This window comes from Acomys russatus, chromosome 11, assembly GCF_903995435.1.
Source record: "Acomys russatus chromosome 11, mAcoRus1.1, whole genome shotgun sequence".
Taxonomy (NCBI): domain Eukaryota; kingdom Metazoa; phylum Chordata; class Mammalia; order Rodentia; family Muridae; genus Acomys; species Acomys russatus.
This window is the reverse complement of record NC_067147.1, coordinates 32,666,647-32,686,702: the sequence shown is the minus strand read 5'-3', so window position 1 is coordinate 32,686,702 and position 20,056 is coordinate 32,666,647. Positions and strand designations below refer to the sequence as shown.

At 38.5% G+C, this 20,056-nt stretch overlaps 1 protein-coding gene across 1 annotated transcript in view; it reads left to right on the top strand.

The window, feature by feature from the left end:
* Tbc1d5 (TBC1 domain family member 5) overlaps positions 1-20,056 on the top strand; it is a 414,735-nt gene that overhangs the window by 273,555 nt on the left and 121,124 nt on the right. Inside the window, exon 14 of the mRNA XM_051153048.1 lies at positions 5,661-5,803. Within this exon, the coding sequence (XP_051009005.1) occupies positions 5,661-5,803 (143 nt within the window). The remainder of the gene's footprint in view (positions 1-5,660; positions 5,804-20,056) is intronic.

Below are 20,056 nucleotides of genomic sequence, written 5' to 3'. Positions count from 1 at the left end.
AAACGAAATCTGATACACAAGGCTGACTTTTCATTCAGACTGTTTTTTGCAAAGGGCTTACAACATTCTCAATTATGGTATTACATGCTTCCCACCTCTTTCTTTTCCCCCTTCAAACCTTCTTGTGTCCCTCTCTACTCCCTTCAACTGATTGTACTCTCTCAGCAGCCGTTTGTTGCCTATAGCTACTCATCTAGGAGTAGGAAATTTTCCCTATCCACATCGACATGTCAAGTGACATCACAGGCAGCCCCCTCTTTTCTGATATTCCCTGAGCCTTAGTTGTAGGGGTTTCATTGTAGATGCACCACTCGGGACTGAATGCCCTGTGGCAATTCTCTCTGGTCTTTCTGCCTGTCTGTCTGCCTGCCTGCCTGTCTGTCTGTCTGCCTGCCTGCCTGTCTTGGTTTTCCGAGTTCTGGATGTCTGGGCAAAGCGCTTACTGCAGCTACTGCATAAACAAGCTTCTTTGATGACAAGTGAAAATGATACTTCTCTGCGGGTAGAAAGATAAATATTTAGAGTACAGTTAGAATCATTCTGACTTAGGCAAATGACAGAAGTAGGTTCTGCTCTAGGATATGTGCCCTCTCCATTCATGGGTAGTTTGTTACATTGTATAGTCCCAGACATGAATTCTCTACTATCCAGCAGGTCTTAAATCTAATTAAAAATCTGTCTATTATTCCCAAGTTAAAGCTGCCTATTTTTTGATAGTGCCTGTCTTACCATGCTTGCCACTGTTGTGCTTGCAGACTTTAAACCAGAGTGTGACTACTGGTTGCTTTGTTTCCTTGAGAGCTTTCATAACACTTTGATACTATGAAACCTAGTTCTTAGGGAGGCTTTCAGGTCAGTTTGACTTCAGTTCCTCCAAGTACTGTGTCCACATCATGTGATGTCTTAAGCCATAGGGTTTTTCCTTCAAGTTCAAGAATCGGGGACAATGATAATAGCCTGTGTTACTTGGAGGTTCTCTTGGACTCCTGTAACCAACTCAAAGCCAGACTTATCATTCTTGGCATGGGTGTTATTGTTAGATTGGATTTATGAGGAGACGTTATCACCCCATGTAGCAGCATAACTCCACTTATACGCTCTGTCTATTGATGTATGTATTGATCTATGAATCACTAGAATTTATAAAACTCCTACCATGTATGGAAAGTATCTTCCATTGCTGTATTCTACAGAAGGTTTAGGAAATAAATATGAAACTGAAAGTTATCTTGTCATACATTGTTTGTAATTTTAATTTTCAAAAACATAAGACTTGAAGTTGAGAATTCTCCCAGGGTTTGATGTAAATACTTAAAATCAAAGTATTTCAAAAGAATTATAGGGAAACCCAGCATAAAAAGAGTATAAACTAAGTAAAGTAGATGTGCAACCTCATATAGTTTCATGGCTTAGTTTTTTTTTTTTTTTACTTGATACTAAGAGAATTTGGATTCTGTGCTTATTCCAGAGTAAACATGGAATATTTAAAAATTGCTTATTTTTAAGAGTACAGATGAAAACAAAACTCAAAATTAGTGTATTGCATTGAGCAAATATTTGACATGTTTGTTGTTGTTGTTGTTTTGTTATCTTGTTGCGTTGTTTTGGTTTTTTGATACAGGGTTTCTCTGTGTAGCCCTCGCTCTCCTGGAAAACTCTCCCTGTAGACCAGGCTGGCCTAGTACTCAGAGATCTGCCTGCCACAGCCTCCCAAGTTCTGAGATTAAAGGTGTGTGCTACCAAGCATGGCTTGGTTCTTTTCTAGTGTTTGTTAAATTACAGTAAATACATTTTCCTATCTTCTTCTTGTGTGGTTGTAATGCCCATGTTCCATTTAAAATGATCATTAAAGAAAATAAAATTTAAAAGATGTAAGATGTGGGTGTGTATACACGTGTGTGCACATATGTGTCCACACATAACGTCAAGTTGGCCTTCTCATGAGTCAGTTTCCTCTTGGTCTTTCTGGGCATTCACAAAGCAATAACCCTGGGAGAAGCAGCTTCATTACACAGAACTGAAGGTTGAGAAACTTGAAAACTGTCCTGTCTCTAAGTAGTTTATTACTAACTGTAATCCTAGGGACTGTCGTTCTATTTGTGGAGCTGTAATTGCTATGCAGGTCTGATGAAGTAGGACCCTGTGTCATCACAGGCCGTGAAGTGTGTGAGCACCGCAGCCTTCAGGTGCAACATATGAAATGCTAAGTTAATGGTATCAAGCAATTAAGCTGAACTGTCTTTAGGAGAAGAGAGGTTTAATGCCAACCTTAAGTGTAACTTAGCACTCCCTAAATATTCTTAACTGCAATAGAAGCATGTTAATTGTAGACATAACTTGTTTATAAGGCCTCATTTTTTTAAGTAGATTTTCCTTTCTGAGAATATAAAAGCTTACTTAGAAATAATATCTTTTAGTAACTCATTCCATAAAGTACTGACTTTTTCTTTTTTTTTTTAAATCTGTGGGAGAAAAGCCCAAAATAATACTTGAAGGTTTTTGTTTTGAGTATATGCATAAATTAAATCAAACTTGGGTTCAAATAGTTATTGATAAAAATCTTGTAATTCCATACCATTACTTTATTCATCCTTCAGTCTTAAAGTTAGGAATTTATCCTGAATTTTCCCGTTTTATAATACAGAGAATAGAAATTATACTTCAGTGTTGTTGCATATACAAATTATTAGACCTTATATAAAATTAATATTCTGAGCCAATAAAATGGCACAATAGATAAAAAGTGCTTAGAGCACAAACCTCAAGAATGGAGTTTTAGCCCCAGTTCACATAGTAAAAGGTAGGAGCTGACTCCTGAAATTTTTAATATGGGTGCTGCACACACACACACACACCATGCACCAAGTGATAAATACATGAATTAATGAATCAAAAATAGTGGTGCATGCCTTTAATCACAGCACTCAGGAGGCAGAGGCAGGCGGATCACTGTGAGTTCAAGGCCAGTCTTGTCTGGAACAGCCAAGAGAACACAGAGAAACCCTGTCTCAAAAAACAAAAACAAAAAACAAAAATAACATACTACATGCCTAGCAGCAAGCCACCATTTATTAAATACTTTTAAATTTCCCTCCACTTCCTGAACTTTTTTCTGCCACTGTTACTAAGATAATTCTTGTGTTTCCATTTAAGCTAGACCTTTGCTTTTCAGTAGCCTGAAAGGTGGTTTTACAGTGCATTCAAGGAGACCTTGGTAAACATCACACAGAGCACTTAGTGGGGTGTGGGGAGCACTGTGCAAGGAACTTGTCAGATATCCCTTCCATTCCTCCCCTCACCTCTATCCAAACCTCCCCCTGGGATTATATACCAGGGATTTTTGGCAAAGAAAAACTTGAATGAAGAATGTAAAAGTTTGTAAAGTAGCACATCAGAGACGTCACATTAAACATTAAAGTGTTAACGATGTGTATTCTACATAGTTCTGAATATGTGGGCAGTGGAAAGTGGAAGACTGAGCACTAGCCTATTCACTGTGAAGGAGGAGGATTAGCACTTAGCCTTTCTGCAGTGCTGCAGTAGCACAGCTGCATGCAAGTGCCTGTGAGCTCATTTTGAAGCTAAGCTAATACAACCCTCATCAACAGGAATATTGCAAGAAAAGTGTGAGCAATAACTGGCGTTTTGTCATAGAGATAGATAAATTGTTTCTAAAAAAGAAAAGAAGCAACTCTTTTGTTAGAAACACTGATGAAATTTACATAAGAATGGGAGCTGTGAAGAATGCTAAGGAAGAAGGCTTGATATTTTCTTCATATCCTGTATTAACATTCATTCATTGTATTCATTGATGGAATTTTCTTCAAGTTCTGTCAGTTAAATTGTTACAAGTAACCACATTTTAAATGTCTTAGCATTTAAGAATGCAGATATTTATGTATCCATTTAAAAATTTCCCCACTGGTGCTTTTGCTTTGTTCATCTCTAGTTGCCCCAATACTCTTGCAAGACTAGTTAATTCTTTGTAATTTACAATAGTAACTATTTAATTAGTCACACTTTGTTCTTGGAGCAGTACATATTAGCCTTGGTGATATGTAAGAATTAGAAAGGCATAGTAAAGTAATTTTTCTTAAGCTACATAGATGAAAAATATATTTTGTTAGCCATTCTTTATTTTAAGTGTATATTAAGATTTGAAAGATAGATTAAAAGTTATAGAAATTATTATAACATTTAAAAATATTTACCTAGGCATTTTGAGCAAAGGCTATAGTAGAAAATAGGAAACTACTCTTAATCAAGAGTAGCTTAGTAATATGAATGTGAATAAGTTATGTGAGTCACGTGGTGTCTAGTGACTGTAGATATGTATGGCTAGAGACTCTTTAGTCACAGCTGTGGCTCTGCCTTAATATAATGCTCCTGGAGCAGAGTTTTGGGGTCTGGTTGGAGGTTTGCCTCACCTTAACCTCCAGATGGTAGTATTTTCTTTCAATTGTTGCAGGAAAAAAAAGATCTTCACTAAGTGTGTGTGTACTTAATTGTTAAAGAATTTCTTTTCAAGTCAGGCACTGGTGATGCCTGCCGTTAATCCCAGCACTTGGGAGACAGAGGCAGGCAGATCTCTGAATTCAAGGCCAGCCTAGTCTACAGAGTAAGTTCCAGGACACCCGAAGCTACACAGAAATACTCTGTCTTAGGAATAAAAAGAAAAAAAAGAAAAGAAAAAATTTTTCTATTATTTGCTAGTAACTAGAAATTTAAATTTTCAGATTCTCTGTGCTATGCCAGTGTTATACAGAATTCTCACTGAAGTGCTTAAGGAAAAGACTGTGTAAAGAATTGTACCCCTATTGCATAAAACTAGATATCAATGAATCAAACCAAATTCTAATTTTCTCATAGGCATTAGATATAAATTGTTTAGTTAGGACTTTTGGAAATCTGAAGTCCTAAGTGTTACTGTTTATTTTACAAAATTACATACAAACATTTTTTAGTATCCTAGTTGATTATTCACTTCAGTGTTCATTTACATGGGCAAGAAATCAATATGAAAAATATTCCCTGAAAAAAATAGCCTAAATGATTAGCAAAAACTACCTCAAGCAAAAAAATAATTATATTTTCTATTTTCAATAACTGTATATACTTGACCTTCCCCAAAATCTGCAATGGTACTGTTTTTTTCCCCTAACTTTAAGTTTTAAAATGAGTATTTTAAGTAATTACTAAATGTGAGAATATAAATTTCTAAGTTTGACTATGGTGATTTGTTATAGAACATTTGTAAAAACCTAAGTTAACAAAAGTCAATAAAGAACCTAAAATTGTGGGAAGTGGTATTTTCAATATTGCACAACTACTGCACTGACTATACATTTGTTCTGTCTTTTCTTGCTAAAGATTTGCACTTTCTATTTCATATGAAAATTTTCTGTCCTTTCCAAATATCATTCTTGTGTCTTACACTAGAGTAATAATGTACAGTGCCTATGGTCAAGTATAAAACTTGAAAAACTTAGATTTTACAGTGTTTTGTCTTGATGTAGAATGCTTTCTTAAATTTAAATTATACTATATTTTTAATATATAATGTTTTCTAACTGCTCAGTTAATAAACTGTAACTTTCTTCAGTTTCATCGAAGAAGGATGACTCTCAGAAGTCTTGTTCTCTGCCTTTGCTTTTGTGCAGACGATGGGTGCGGCTGCTGTTTGGGAGAGAGTTCCCTCTGCAGGACCTGCTGCTGGTCTGGGATGCCTTGTTTGCAGATGGCCTCAGCTTGAGCTTAGTTGACTATGTCTTCATAGCCATGCTACTCTATATCCGGGATGCTTGTGAGTATTTGCGCCTTTCCCCATATTCGTCTAGGTAGACATGGTTTTTCAGAAGTGTTTTGCCTTTTAAATGTACTCGATATTTTATTATTGGATTTACATATACCTAAGTTTTTAGTAACAGGAAATGTTTTGAAATGTCAAAGGAAATCACTGAACATCTTTTCTATTAGTGAACCTTAAACATTTTAGGAGATGTGGGTGATGTTACCCTCAAAAAACTGGGGTTTACTTTAGAATTATTTTTCTAAACATTTTATGTCTGTTTCAAACCCCTCATCTCACATACATACACACTCGTGGACTGCATATGTTTGGATATGTTAGATATGTTTAGAGCTCCACCTTCTGACGTGTAGCAAGTATTCAATGATATTTATGGGAAGATTGGCACTGTTTTTATAATACCGATGTCTTGCCAGTGGAAAAATAAATCTGGAGTATTTGACTTCTGCTCAGTTATATTTTAACAAAATTTTTCCTTAATATATTACTAAGTGATAGATGTGTTCCTGCCTCCTCAGAACCACCTTAAGGTGCTTACCATAGCGAGAAAACCAGGGCCTCAACTTGTAGGAAATATCAGAGCATGTTTAGGTTTCATCATACCTTAAATTATTTTTTCTTCTCAAAGAAGTAATCTTAGTTCCCAAAGCAAGATTTGTAAGCCAAAACATAATTAGGAAAGACTGCACTTCAACGCTGTGATTGAATTAGGGAACAGAGAGCTATCGTAAGAGTAGGAATGGTCCTGATGGTGACCATGGCATTGCTGGATGCGCGTCTTTGTTCTCGGAATGTCAGTTGTGCCAGAGGCTCTAGTTTTTCCCTAGAAACACTAATATTCTGTTAAAAATTGTATTTTGCTGTTTACCTTTTCTCACTTTTACTTAAAATAAATGTAAACACATTTTCTTCAAAAATTGTAAAGGTGTTTTTTTGATGCCTGGAAGATCAAATAGTTTGGGCTTCTTGAGGGCAAAGTTACACTTCCCTCCATTGGAGCCAGAACTAATGGTTCTGGAATGGACTCTGGAATATGGAAAGCATCAGAAGATACATCTGAACAGTAAAGCAGGGTGTTTGAGTAGATGTGATAGACACTGAATTTTTGGACACCCAATACTTAACTCCCTTTTAAAGTTATATGTATTCTACAGTTGCAAAAAGAAGAAAAAAGAATGAAAAAAAAAACTCTCTTAGAAAAAAGAAAAATCCTTTTTTTGTAATCTCTTCACCAAACTTTCCAAATCAGATAACTATTGAAATGCATTTTGATTTTCTGAATCTTCAACAATTAACAATTTACTCTTTTCATAATTTTGTCACATCACCCATATATACTAATGTAATCATCATGTCTCTTGTGCTGAGATCTATTCTTAATTTCATAGAACATGGCAAGTTTTTGACAGCTGATGCACTTACACATTTTTAATATTTCTATTGATGATGCTATAAAACATGGGCACATGCAGAAAAGTATCAAAGTAATGAATGGCATTGTTTATTGATGTCAGCATTAAGTCTATAACAGTAAATAGCTACTTCCTGAAGGTAGAGTGACTTAGTATTCTGTATTTAAGGTCACCCTGTCCTGAAAAGGCTTTCCTGCTGCTGTACTTGAGAGGCAATATGAAAGAAAGGAAGAAAGAAAAACAGGCATGAACACGAACTTTAAGTTAGAAGCTACTTGCTGAGTATATGTGTGTTTCTTCAAGTTACATGGTGTCACTAGATTACAGTGCTTGTGAGGAAATAAGGTTAATTACAAAACTGAAACAAGAACAGGAGGGATCATGATGAGCACCTCCTCAGTAAGTCACAGAGTTACTGAAACATCCAAAACAGAAGTGTAACCTTTGGGTTACTCTAGCAGCAATGTAGAAATGAAATTAAGACAAGATAAGAGTTAGGAAATGAGATAAAAGTTAAGACCGTATTCCAGAAGGCAAACAATGAAGTAGAGAAATCAGGTTAAGTTTAGTATGGCTTAATGATCATAAACATAAAAGGTAAAGGGAATAAGAAATCTAGAACAGTCTCTTGTTTTGAGTCTTCAGTGACTACACAATTGAGTAGAAAACATAACCAGAAGATGTAAAACATTGTTAGTATTAGAGTTTTGCAAATAATTAACAGGTCTTTGTTATTTCGCACCAAAGTAATGGATGTGGTCTTTTAAGCATAATGTCATCATATTATCCTAGTTTGTGTGAGGTAGTTTTGGTTTACACATGCTGTCTCAAAGTAGCAATTATTAATAATTAGATCTTTTTGTTTGAAATGCTTCCCACTAGGATTATAAGAGTCACACAGACACCCTACGTAGTGTATCACATACTGAAAGAGAATGTGGCCAAAGGGGAAACTCTGTAATTAACGTTGGTATTCAACAGGAGCTGGGAGTGAACAATGCAGACCAGTTTAAGAGCATCCAATACTACACACAAGACCCTAGTCTTTAATCTGCAAGAGTGGGGGCCAGCAGAGAAAGGCCTTATATCACAACCTTGGGGAACTGTTGCTGGTTTTCAGGTTCTAAGGACACTCAGTCTTGTCTAAGTACACATGTATAAAAATCCAAAGGTAGGATCTACATGTGATAAAAAAAACATATGATGCTTGTCTTTTTTACTCTGGGTTACCTAACTTAATGTAATACTCTACAGTCCCATCCAGTTTACTGAAAATTTCATAATTTCATTTTTCTCTGTCTCAATAAAAAGTCCTCTATGTATGTTCCACATTTACAGTATTCATCACCTGTTGATGGACATTTAGGCTGATTCCATTCCTTTGCTATTGTGATTAGAACAATGGATCTATAATTTTTATTGCATTACTTTTCAACTAAAATATAACCTAATAAAGAACCATCTTTCAAGAACAGAAGAATGGGAGAGAAATATATAGGAGCACTGATGGAGATGAGTCAACCAAGCATTAATTTCTCCTTCAGGAATTAGTGCTAGTTTTTCTACTGGGCCATGTCTGCATCTGTGAAAATCAAAATTACCTTGCGCATTTGTTTCCTTCTGTTGTATAAACACCCACTATACTCAATTCTCCAGTGAGAGGAAAGATTTTTTTTGTCTGTCTTGGTTTCCCTTTTAAATACAGCCTCTAGAAAGGGCCCTAATACATAGTAAGCTTCAAACAGATGCTATTGAAGAAAGTCACTGAAGAAACAAGGACCCTGAATAGCAAGACTGTGGAAGACGAGCTCTGTGAAAGCAGTAAATAGACCAGTTCATACATGCAGAAAACAAAAAATAAGAAAATCCAAAAAACAAAAAAATCCCATAGCAAAAAAAGGAAGAAGCTCATTTGCTGTGGAAGAGAAAGAATAGGAATAGGATTTGATGGCCAGCGTGAATGTGACTGACAGAACCAAACCTGGACTAGGATGATGAGCTCGGAGATACAGCAAGCAGTAGGCTATGACAGCATCCCCAGCTGTGCTCAGTAGACCCAGGAGAATAAAAGGAGGTAGATGGTTTTCAGGATTTTAACTAGACCCACCTTCAAATGAATTAGGGGTAACTGTGGAAGTGGAGGACAGTGGGTGCGTTTTGAGAGCGCCATGTAAGGCATAGGAAGAGGAGTGCCTGCACAGAACGTACACTATCAAGAGATTGGAACCAGAGAGAGAAACAGATGGGGCACAGAACGCGGCAGCCACACGGGAGAATGTACAGATCACTTGTAGATTTAGTGCCCAATATGGCCATGTTAGTGAAGGGAAGGGAGTTACTTAGGAAATTAAGTTGAGGAAAAATAAGTTTTTGTTTGGTTCTTCATTACAAAAATCATAATAGAAAAAGAAGGTAGGAAAAAAATTTACAGAGTAACACACCAAAACCCCAAAGAAAATATCCAGGAATGCAATTTTTAATCAATCAGTTATTCAAATAACCAGTATTTCAACACATATTTACCAAGATACTACTATTTCCTAGACCATGGTACACACATGGCAGTATAAAATGGACCTAGTGGGTGTGTAGGTACATAGCATAAGAAGGAAAGGCGAATTTTCATGGGAAGGTTTGAAACAGATGCAGGAAGAGTGTGGTTCCCTCCTGACTGCTGAGGGGGGGGAAGGACAACAGTAGGTGAAGAGGACAGGGATTAGGGAGGGTTTGGCTCTTCCACAAAGAACTGAGTAGACAGCATGAGGAGAGGTGGGCATGAGCAAGGCTGAGCAAGTGCATGGGAAGCAGCAGTGATGAGGTGAATGGACATTTTGCCCATGGTCACAATCAAAGGGAAAGCAAATCAGTGCTAGAATCAGCCTCCCAAATGGAACATTGATTTCAAGTTCTTGTTTCAAACCAGTCGTGGATTCTGTTCATTCACTCAGTAGTCTGTGTTGATTAATTCTTAACTGAACTCCACTGTGGAAGGCTGTAGAAAGCACATGTGTATCTCAGAGGTTTCACTGAGAAAAAGGACCTTCCTTCGGTTCAGGACACATACTCTTAGGGCCTCAGTAGATAGTCTTGAAAAACAGGGCTGTGGCCATCTTGACAGTGTGTGAAATGCTCTATGAAGTATTAATTTATCTGGGCAAAGGTCTATCGTTCCACCAGTTTTTCAAAGAAATTTCTATCCTATATAATGAGGTTTCCAAGCTCCCAACTTTACTAATAAGGAAACCTGCTCTGGTTTGAGTTTTATCAGCCTCTTCCCACTGAGAGACAGACAGACAGACACTGAAGTCTTAACTCTTAGTGCATGAAAGTGAGACCTACTTCCCAATAGATCGTTGTAAATACATTTCATCAATGTAAGGTCATGCTACAGTAAGTGGGTTAGAGTCACCTCCAGTCCATTGTTACTGTTGTCCTTATTAGAAGGATGTTTAGATACAGGCATGCACATAGGCGCAGAAACAAGAATGTCACATGAAGAAAGAGGCCAAGATTAGACTGGTATTCTCTGAAAACAAAAGAATTACAGTATATTCAGGTATCCCCAAAAGCTATCAGAAGGTTATGGGACACCTCACCTCGCAAGCCTCAAAAGGAATAAAGCCTGCCTACACCAGAAGCCAGAAGAGCATTCCCCCTTACCAGTTTCAGACAGAGCATGGATGTTCCAGTGCCTTTGTTTCAGACTTCTGTACTGCAGAATTGTGAGAAAATAAACTTCTATTTTTAAGCAATCTAGTTGTCACTCAACATTTTGCTGAATTGCATGGCCTAAAAGTATGTATAACAGCCAGCAAAAATGTCTCAGCAGGTAAAATACTTGATTTGCAAAACCTGGCAAACTAAATTCAGTCCCAAATTCCATGGTGAAACAAACAACTCCATAAAGTTGTTCTCTGATGTCCCCAAGTGCACTGTGGCATACCCATCTGTGCACACACAAGAGCAACAAATTAAATTATTTACATGTCCACAAAAAAGGAAAGGCAGAGAAAAAAATGTGGCGGTCATCGTGAACTGTGATTTGTACCAGTTAATGACTAGCTATATTCTATTTATAGTATCTTTCTAACTGTGTATCTATGTGTGTGTATGTGTGCCATTAGTGTGGATGCTTACAAAGTCCAGAAGAGGCTGTTCGGTCTCCTGGAGCGAGAGCTGCATAGGCCTCTGTTAGCCACCTGATACAAGTGCCTGCAACCAAACTCGGTTCCTCTACACAAACAACTGTGCTTTTGAACCACTGAGCCATCCCTTCATTCTTCACACTTATGTTTTAACAAATTCAGCTATGGCTCTTTCCCATCTCTCCATGCTCCTGCTTCCAAGCTAGCCTGAGGTTCCTATTCCCCATCTTATCCTGTTATTCTTTCCCCTCCTAAAAGTCCAACTTGGTCATTGCACTCATTGTAGTATACAGTTCTACCCTCTTACGTAGTTCCTTACATAGTTCTTTATTGTTGTGGATATATAAACTTGTAGACACACATGCTGTGATCCTCCCCCAGCCCTCAGCAACTTTTTCTGTGGTCAGTTAATGTTCAGAAGACATTGGGAGTAATAGTGTTTCAGAGGCCGTGTGCTGTCCATTGTGCTCTAAGTAATTTTTTAAAATCATGTTTTTAAGTAATTTTTTTATGCCCATGTGTAGACTTTTAGTGTGGCCTTGAAAAAAGTCATTGTCTACTTTTGAAAGTAAATAACGAAAATATTTCATAGCATTTTATTTTTATAATTTAAATTATTTTCTGTGTGTGTGTGTGTGTGTGTGTGTCTAAACTCAGCATCAAGTATCTTTCCTCAGTTGTTCCTAACCTCTATTTTCTGAAGCTTATTAAACTGACTAGCCTAGCTGGGAATCCTGCTTGTCTGCACCCTAACAAGGCTAGGATTATAGGCATGCTCCCCAAGCCTATACTTTTTTGGAGGGGTAGGATGTTGGGCTGTATTTGGTGTTTGTATTTGGGTTCTAGGCATCCAGACTCAGGTGCTTGTGCCTGCTTACTTAACCAAAGAGGACTTTTGATAACAATAGCTCTCATTTGTCTCATACTCTATTTGACTTTAGACATTTTTGCATTGCATTATTTTTCTGTGATAAGGCTTCATACTTGACCCTAAGCTGGTCTTGAACTCTTAGGAATCCTGCTTCAACCTTCAGAGTGCTGGTGCCTCGGGCATGGTCTGCTGTTCCTGGCTGTGTGTTGGTTTTCTTAGTCACAAAGTCTTTGAACTATGTATGGTGAAAATTTTCCTTTCACTTCTGCCTTCCTTCTGCTTTTGTTTTTGTTGTTGTTGGTGGTGGTGGTGGTGGTAGCTTGTTTTAGGGGTTAAATTCCATTTTTCTTTTTAATAAATCCTAATGCATACATATACACACTTACTATAAAGTGTAACGTTTCATTGTATGTATATGTTACATATCATTAAACAAGGTAAGTATCATTCCAGCCTCCTTATTGTTTTATGTTTTAACCTTTCAGCTCCATTCCTTGTCTTGTTTTTTCAGTCAGCAAGAACATGCCAGAATGTATTAGTTATTTTCACATAATTGTGTTTGTTTCTCTTAGTTTCTCTCTTAGACCAGCTATCCCATAAGTAATTGAGACTCTTTTATATTTGTTTATAAGACTTTACAACACAATCTTGAGCACTTTAAGTCTGTTCTTAACCCTCTATTCTATCCTGACTTCATACTTACCAAAAATCCCCGTTACAAGTTTCTTTCTTTCTTTGCTTCAGCTGAATTTTCTTCATCTCTCCTGCACCTCTGCCTGTGGCTGAACCCCTGCTTCCTCATGTAACTCCTCCTCCCCTAGCTGGCTGGAAGTCTAGTCCTATTCTCTCCCCTGCTGAGTGACTGGCTATAAGCTAAACAAGGGGACAATTGGGGAGCAGAGTTGATACAACATTGAGAGATTCTCAGAACAAGGCTTGCAACCAGCTATGGGGGATACAGAAACCAGCATTTGAATTACACTATAACCTTCTGCCAACAAGAATGTGCTAGGATACTCTTGGTTCCCTGTTTTCTTTGGCCAGTCCCTGGCTTGGCCTGTGTGGCTGTCGTCTGTATGCCAGTGCTTCCACCCTTCCTACATCAGCGTTTCTGCTTCTCTGTTTTCCATTTAACAGCGTCTCAAACATCATGCTGCAGTTGCATAATTTCAGCTACAGATTGAGTTTGTCCTTTCTGTAAAGCCTTTACTGACTTAATGATTATACATAAGAGCTCTAAAACTACATTGAAATGTGTGTCAAGTTTGTCAAAGCACAAATCCTAGGTCTTATTTTTAAAGGAGTGTTTAAAGTACTTCCTGACTCCACTTCTCTTCCCCAACATAAAATATTATAACCACATTATAAAATATAAAATATTATAACCACATTAGATATAGAGATTAATGTCCCCTTTCAGCTACTAATACCATTTATATCACTTTATAGTTTATCTTAACAACCTTTGGGAATTTCGCTAACATACCACAATAACAAATTATCTGTTTAGTGCATGTTTGCATTGTTGTTTATGGCATGCAAGTGTGGGAGGTGGAGGTGTCATGCATGTATAGTTGCACTTGCCCATGTGGAGGCAAGATTTCAAGGTTGTACGTCTTATTCGATTGTTTTCCCACTTTACTTTTGGAGACAGTGTCTCTCACTAAATCTGAAGCTTGCCGGTTCAGCCAGACTGGCTGCCAGCAGGCTCCATGGGTTTACTTGTCTCTGCCTCCCAACACTAGGGTTTCAGGTACTCACAGCCACCAGGTTGTATGTGGTTATTGAGGAGCTGAACTCTTGTCCTAATGCTGACACATTAAGCACTTTACTCACTGAGCTATCTCATCAGCTCCTGCATTTGTTTTAGAAGAAGTTTTAGTTCACAGCAAAGACAGAAACTGCAGTGTTGATTGATCTTCTGCATCTACACACCTAAAGCTTCCTCTGCTGTCTGCTTCCCACATCGGCCATTCCTTAGACTCCATCATCATCACCCCCTGAGGCCACAGCTGACTTTAGGGTTCTTGATAGTCAGCGTCACGTCACTCATGAACACCTGACAAGGGATACTTTTAATAAATAGACGTTTATTTTAGCTCACAGTTCCAGAGATTCAAGTTCAAGCTCAGGTAGCACCAACAGTTTATTGTGCTAGAACCTAATGACAGAAGCAAGTAAAGAAACAAAAGTATGTTATCAGGAACCCAGAAGGGGAGAGGTAGAAAGCGAGGAAGACAGACTAAGTGCCACAGTCTCTGTCTTACTGTTCTGTTGAGATGAGGACATTATGACCAAGGCAACTCTTAACTAGGGGAACATTTCATTGTGGGTTTGCTTACACATGGTCAGTCCATAGCCATCATGGCAGGAAGATAACAGGCATGAGGCTAGCACAATAGCTGAGAGCTTTATATCCTAATCCCCAGTCTAATCCCAAGACTGTGTCTGAGCTTTGAACCTTTGACACACCTTTAACAAGGCCACATCTCCTCCAGCAAGGCCACACCTCCTAATCATTTTCAAACAGTCCCCGTAACTGGGAACCAAGCATTCAAATGCTTTAACCTATGAGGGCTATTCTTATTCAACCCACCCCAGTCTCTTTCAAGGCTATAACCTCTTAATCTCATGACCTCCCACCCGACTATCTCCTACTATTTCCCAGTACCACCATTACTAGAATCAAGCCTTTTTATATGGACGTTTAGAGAGGCACTTCATTTATATTCTAGCTACTGTGTAGATTTTCATCATTAGGAAATCGTACGGATTTTTTTACTACCTTAAAATTCTTACACACTCTCTGTTCTTCGCTCTCAAGCTTCAAGAAACTACTGATCCCTGTACTGTCTCCATTGTTTTTCCAGTATGTCATATACTTAGGGTAATACAATGTGGAACTTTTCAGATTGGCTTCATTTAGTAATATACACTTAAGTTCCTCCAGTTTGCACTTTCCTAACATGTACAAGTCACCAAGTTCAATGCTAAGTACTGAATAATATAGTTATATGTTAGTTTATATACCACAGTTCATTTATTCTTTTACCACCTTCTGGAGGACTTTTTTATTATTATGCTAATCTTTTTTAAATTATTTTATTTTTGTAAATATACATTTATATTATTACACATATATACAATGGATTACCTATGGCAAGAAGAACCGTGACATAGCAGGAATTATATTTTGATGTCCACTGTGTACAATAAAACTTGCATGTAGTTTGTTTCCTTTTGCATCATCATTTCACTCTAACACCAATCCTTGTAGGAGCTACTTAGTGTCCACTCACTACTTAGTGTCCACTCACTACTTAGTGTCCACTCACTACTTAGTGTCCACTCACTACTTAGTGTCCACTCACTAATACACCTCTATTTACCTTCAGGTGTTGTTGGTGGAAGCCCTTGCCTGTCTCAGGCTTCCGTTCAAGGAGTTATCCCAACCTTTATACCATTACCAGCCTGCTTCTTTGTTACAAACACTATTTTTCATTTCCAATGGAATAAGAAAAGAAATTTGAGACTCGTGTTAGGACTGAACTCCATAGTATTTGAAACAAAACAGGAGTTTAATTAATGTTTTGTTGAATGAATGAATGAATGAATGAATGCATAAAATGTAACTACAAGTAAAGGATACCGTTAGCACTTTTTAAAAACAAAACTTATGTGTATTAATCTGTGTGTGTATCTATATTTGTCACACATGTAGAGGTCAATAGAACAATTTGTGGGAGTTAGTTTTCTCCTTCTGCCATATGGATCCCAACATCAAGTCATCATGCATGGTGGGAAGGACCTTTGCCTGCCAAACCACCTGATACTTGGTAGCATTTCTTAAATGCACTCCATATACCAGTCATTTCCATTGACAGTCATTATTGATGACTAAGGTATTATTGAGACCCAGGAATCACATTGAAATGAAAAATGTCCCAAGAGGTCAACCCTAAACATCTATACATGTGAGCCATAGTAAGTGGTCTTGGCAGATTCTGTGTGTGCCTGTGTCTCTGTGTATACCAATAATTTAAGACAAGCTCATGAATTGGAAAGGGAAGGAGTTGCAGGGGTAGAAATGATGTAAGTACAGTACTTCTAGGTGAAATTATCAAAAACTGTGATTTTTTTCAAAAAGCTCCTCATTTAAATTTCCTACATTTCAAGAAAGCTCCTTTATGTGTCCATAAATATTTTGCTTTAAAGATGAAACAAGGGAATCTGAAAGGGGAAGAAATGTACTGGTCTGTCTCACTCAGCAGTAGAGCTTTTGTCTGATGCAAGCACTGCTATATGAGTTACTTTTCTATTGATGTGATGAAACACCATGGCCAACTCAATAAAAGGAAGATTATATTTAGGGCTTATGGTTCCAGAGAGATAAGAGTCAGAGATGAGGAAAAAAGAGAGAGTATAAGTAAACGGTGTGGTTCTTTAAGTTCTCAAACCTTGCCCCCAGTGATATGCACCCTCCATACCTCCCCAAATGGAGCCACCAACTGGGGAGCAGGCATTAAAATGCCATTAAACTACACAAGTACCAGGTTCGATCCCCACCTCCCTGAGAGAGAGTTTAGTGAGGCAAATCCGTGAATGGGGCATATCACTTTTTTTTCCTCAAACTTAGTGCACACCAGAAATTTTTAGGCTTCATTTAGATGATCCAGATTTAGAAATATAAGACCTTGAGATCTGAAGGATAATAAATTATGAGAAAACATTCACGGTTCTTTGCTTGTTAACTTATTGTTCTTATTTTCTCTGTAAACTGTTTATCCTACTTTACACATTCAGTAAATAGAATATCTGTGCTGCTTTGATTGTGAATACATCTCTTGAGAGTTATTAACCTGAGTGTTAATATTATCAGAAGATTTTGTCTCTGCACTGTAGCATCTCGTTTTATTCTTTTGGTGGATAATGAGGTAAAAAGGTAAAGAAACAGTAGCTCAGAAAACCCACTACCCTTGCAGAGAAAAGGAATTCAGTTGTCTCGTGTTCATCGAGTGGCTCACAACTGCCTGTAGCTCCAGGAGATTCAGTGCCCTCTTCTTGATTCTGTAGGAAGATGTGCACTCCTCTAGACACACTGTAAGCTTTGAGCTCTTTCAAACCTACTTTATTTGGGGTTCCTTAATGCTTACACCTCCCTTCCAACCCACCTACCCTAGATAGGACAGAAAAGAGGTTAATAGGAACAGAAGAGATAGACCCTTTTTAGACTTAGTTCCTTGGATCCATTCCACTGGTATAGTCGGCAAGATTCCAATAGACCAGTTAAACAGCAAACCAGCGGCTGGAACCCAGAGCCTCGAAGCCTTCACTGGAGTGGTTCTGTCTAGAAGCATCTTGAAGTTGGAGTAATAAACAGCCAAGACCAAAAAGGCCGGCGTCTAGTTTGAGGGAGATATATATATATATATATATATATTCAATCTCAGAGTAGTCTGTACTGGGATGTTTATTAGTTGACAAAGACCATGCTCTACAAGAGGCAGTCCTCTTCCAGTGGAAAAACATCACCTATTCTCTCACAAGTCTGTTTTCAGCAGAAAAACACTGCACACCCTTACACAAGTCTGTTTCACATCCCACACTTGTGATCAAAACAAAAACATGTTTACATCTACTACAACATACACTTATACATAATTAAGAAATAAAATCCAGAAAATGGAAGGTGGAGAAACACATGAAATTTGTCCGGTTAACCAACTTCAGACTTACATCAAGTACCAGGGCACTTCTAGTGCTACATGACTTTGCTAGGGTAGTATACATACCCCAAACCCTGGCCTCACATATTTGCATGGGCCTTGCACTTGACAGTGCTGTACATTTTTACTCAGAACTTCTGGGATATAAATCTCATGCTGTTATCTGCTCTCTAATTAGAGTAAATTCTGTTAAATTGAATTTAACCGAAAATGGAAGAAGAGTAATTTTTAAAATCTTTTTTAACAAAAGGAGTGTGCTAGTTTGAATTTAAAATTATTTTCATTATTTAAAAAAATGAATTTTAAGGTCTTAATTTTATCTGCACAAAATCTAAATCTACTAGTGAAGTACTTGCGAAATCCAAAGTGCACCATCTTTTGAAGGTTTTAAATATTTGACAAAACCACAGATATTGTTTTGTTTGTTTGTTTTCAATTTTTAAGTATTATAATTTATTCATATTACATCCCTACTGTTATCCTGTGGCTCATATCTTCCCATTTCCACCCTCTTTCCCTCTTCTGCCCTATTCACCTCCCTTAGACCTCCCCCACCATATGACCAGAGCCTATCAGGTCTCATCCAGATAGCCTGTATCCCTTTTGTCTGTGTGCCCTCAGGGCCTCCCCACCAAGGGGAAGTGACCAAATTGGGGCACCAGAGTTCATGTCAGAGGTATGCCCTGTTCTCGGACCGTGGGGAGTGAGCTGGCTGCTGGCTGCATCTGAACAGGGCTCTAGGTTCTCTGCATGCATTGTTCTCGGACCGTGGGGAGTGAGCTGGCTGCTGGCTGCATCTGAACAGGGGTCTAGGTCTGCTGCATGCATTGTTCTCGGACCGTGGGAAGTGAGCTGGCTGCTGGCTCCATCTGAACAGGGCTCTAGGTTCTCTGCATGCATTGTTCTCGGACCGTGGGAAGTGAGCTGGCTGCTGGCTGCATCTGAACAGGGCTCTAGGTCTGCTGCATGCATTGTTCTCGGACCGTGGGGAGTGAGCTGGCTGCTGGCTGCATCTGAACAGGGGGTCTAGGTCTGCTGCATGCATTGTCCTTGGCTGGTGCGTCAGTTGTGTGGCCCCCTGGGTCCAGATCCGCAGGCCTCGATGGTCTCCCTGTATGGCTCCTGACCCCTCTGGGTCCTTCCAGCCCCCCATTCATCCATACAATTCTCAGTGCGCAATCCAGAGTCCTAGTGTCTGTCCACATCCTCCACTGGGTGGAGTTTCTCAGAGGACATCTGTATTAGACTAATATCCACTTATGAGTGAGTATATGTCATGCCTGTATTTCAGGCCCTGGGTTTCCTCACTAAGGATGACCTTTTTGAGTTCCATCCATTTGCCTGCAAATTTTAATATTTCCTAGTTTTTAATAGCTGAGTAGTATTCCATTATGTAAATGTACCACAGGTTCTTTATCCATTCTTCAGTAGAGGGATATCTAGGTTGTTTCCAGATTCTGGCCATTATGAATAAAGCTGCTATGAACATAGTTGAGCGAATGTCCCTGTTGTATGGTGGAGCATCTTTCGGGTATATGCCCAGGAGTGGTATGCTTGGGTCATGAGGTAGAACTATTCTCAGTTTTCTGAGAAAGCACCAGATTGATTTCCAAAGGAGGAGTGTCCCCCTTTCTCCACATCCTTGCCAGCATGTGCTGTCACTTGAATTTTTGATCTTAGCCATGCTGAAGGGTGTAAGATGGATTGATTTCCCAGAAGACTAGGGACATTCTTTAAGTGTTTCTTGGTAATTCGATATTCCTCTGATGAGAATTCTGTTTGTCTCTGTACCCTGTTTTTTAATTGGATAATTTGGTTTGGTGGTGTTTAATTTCTTGAGTTCTTTATGTACTTTGGATATTAGCCCTTTGTCAGAGGCAGGGCTGGTGAAGGTCTTTCCCCAGTCTGTTGGCTGCTGTTTTGTTCTGTTGACGGTGTCCTTTGCTTTACAGAAGCTTCTCAGTCTCATGAGGTCCCATTTGTTAGTTGTTGATCTTAGAGCCTGATCTGTCGGTGCTATCTTCAGGAAGTTGCCTCCTGTGTCAATGAGTTCAAGGTTCTTCCCTACTTTTTCTTCTAACAGATTTAGTATA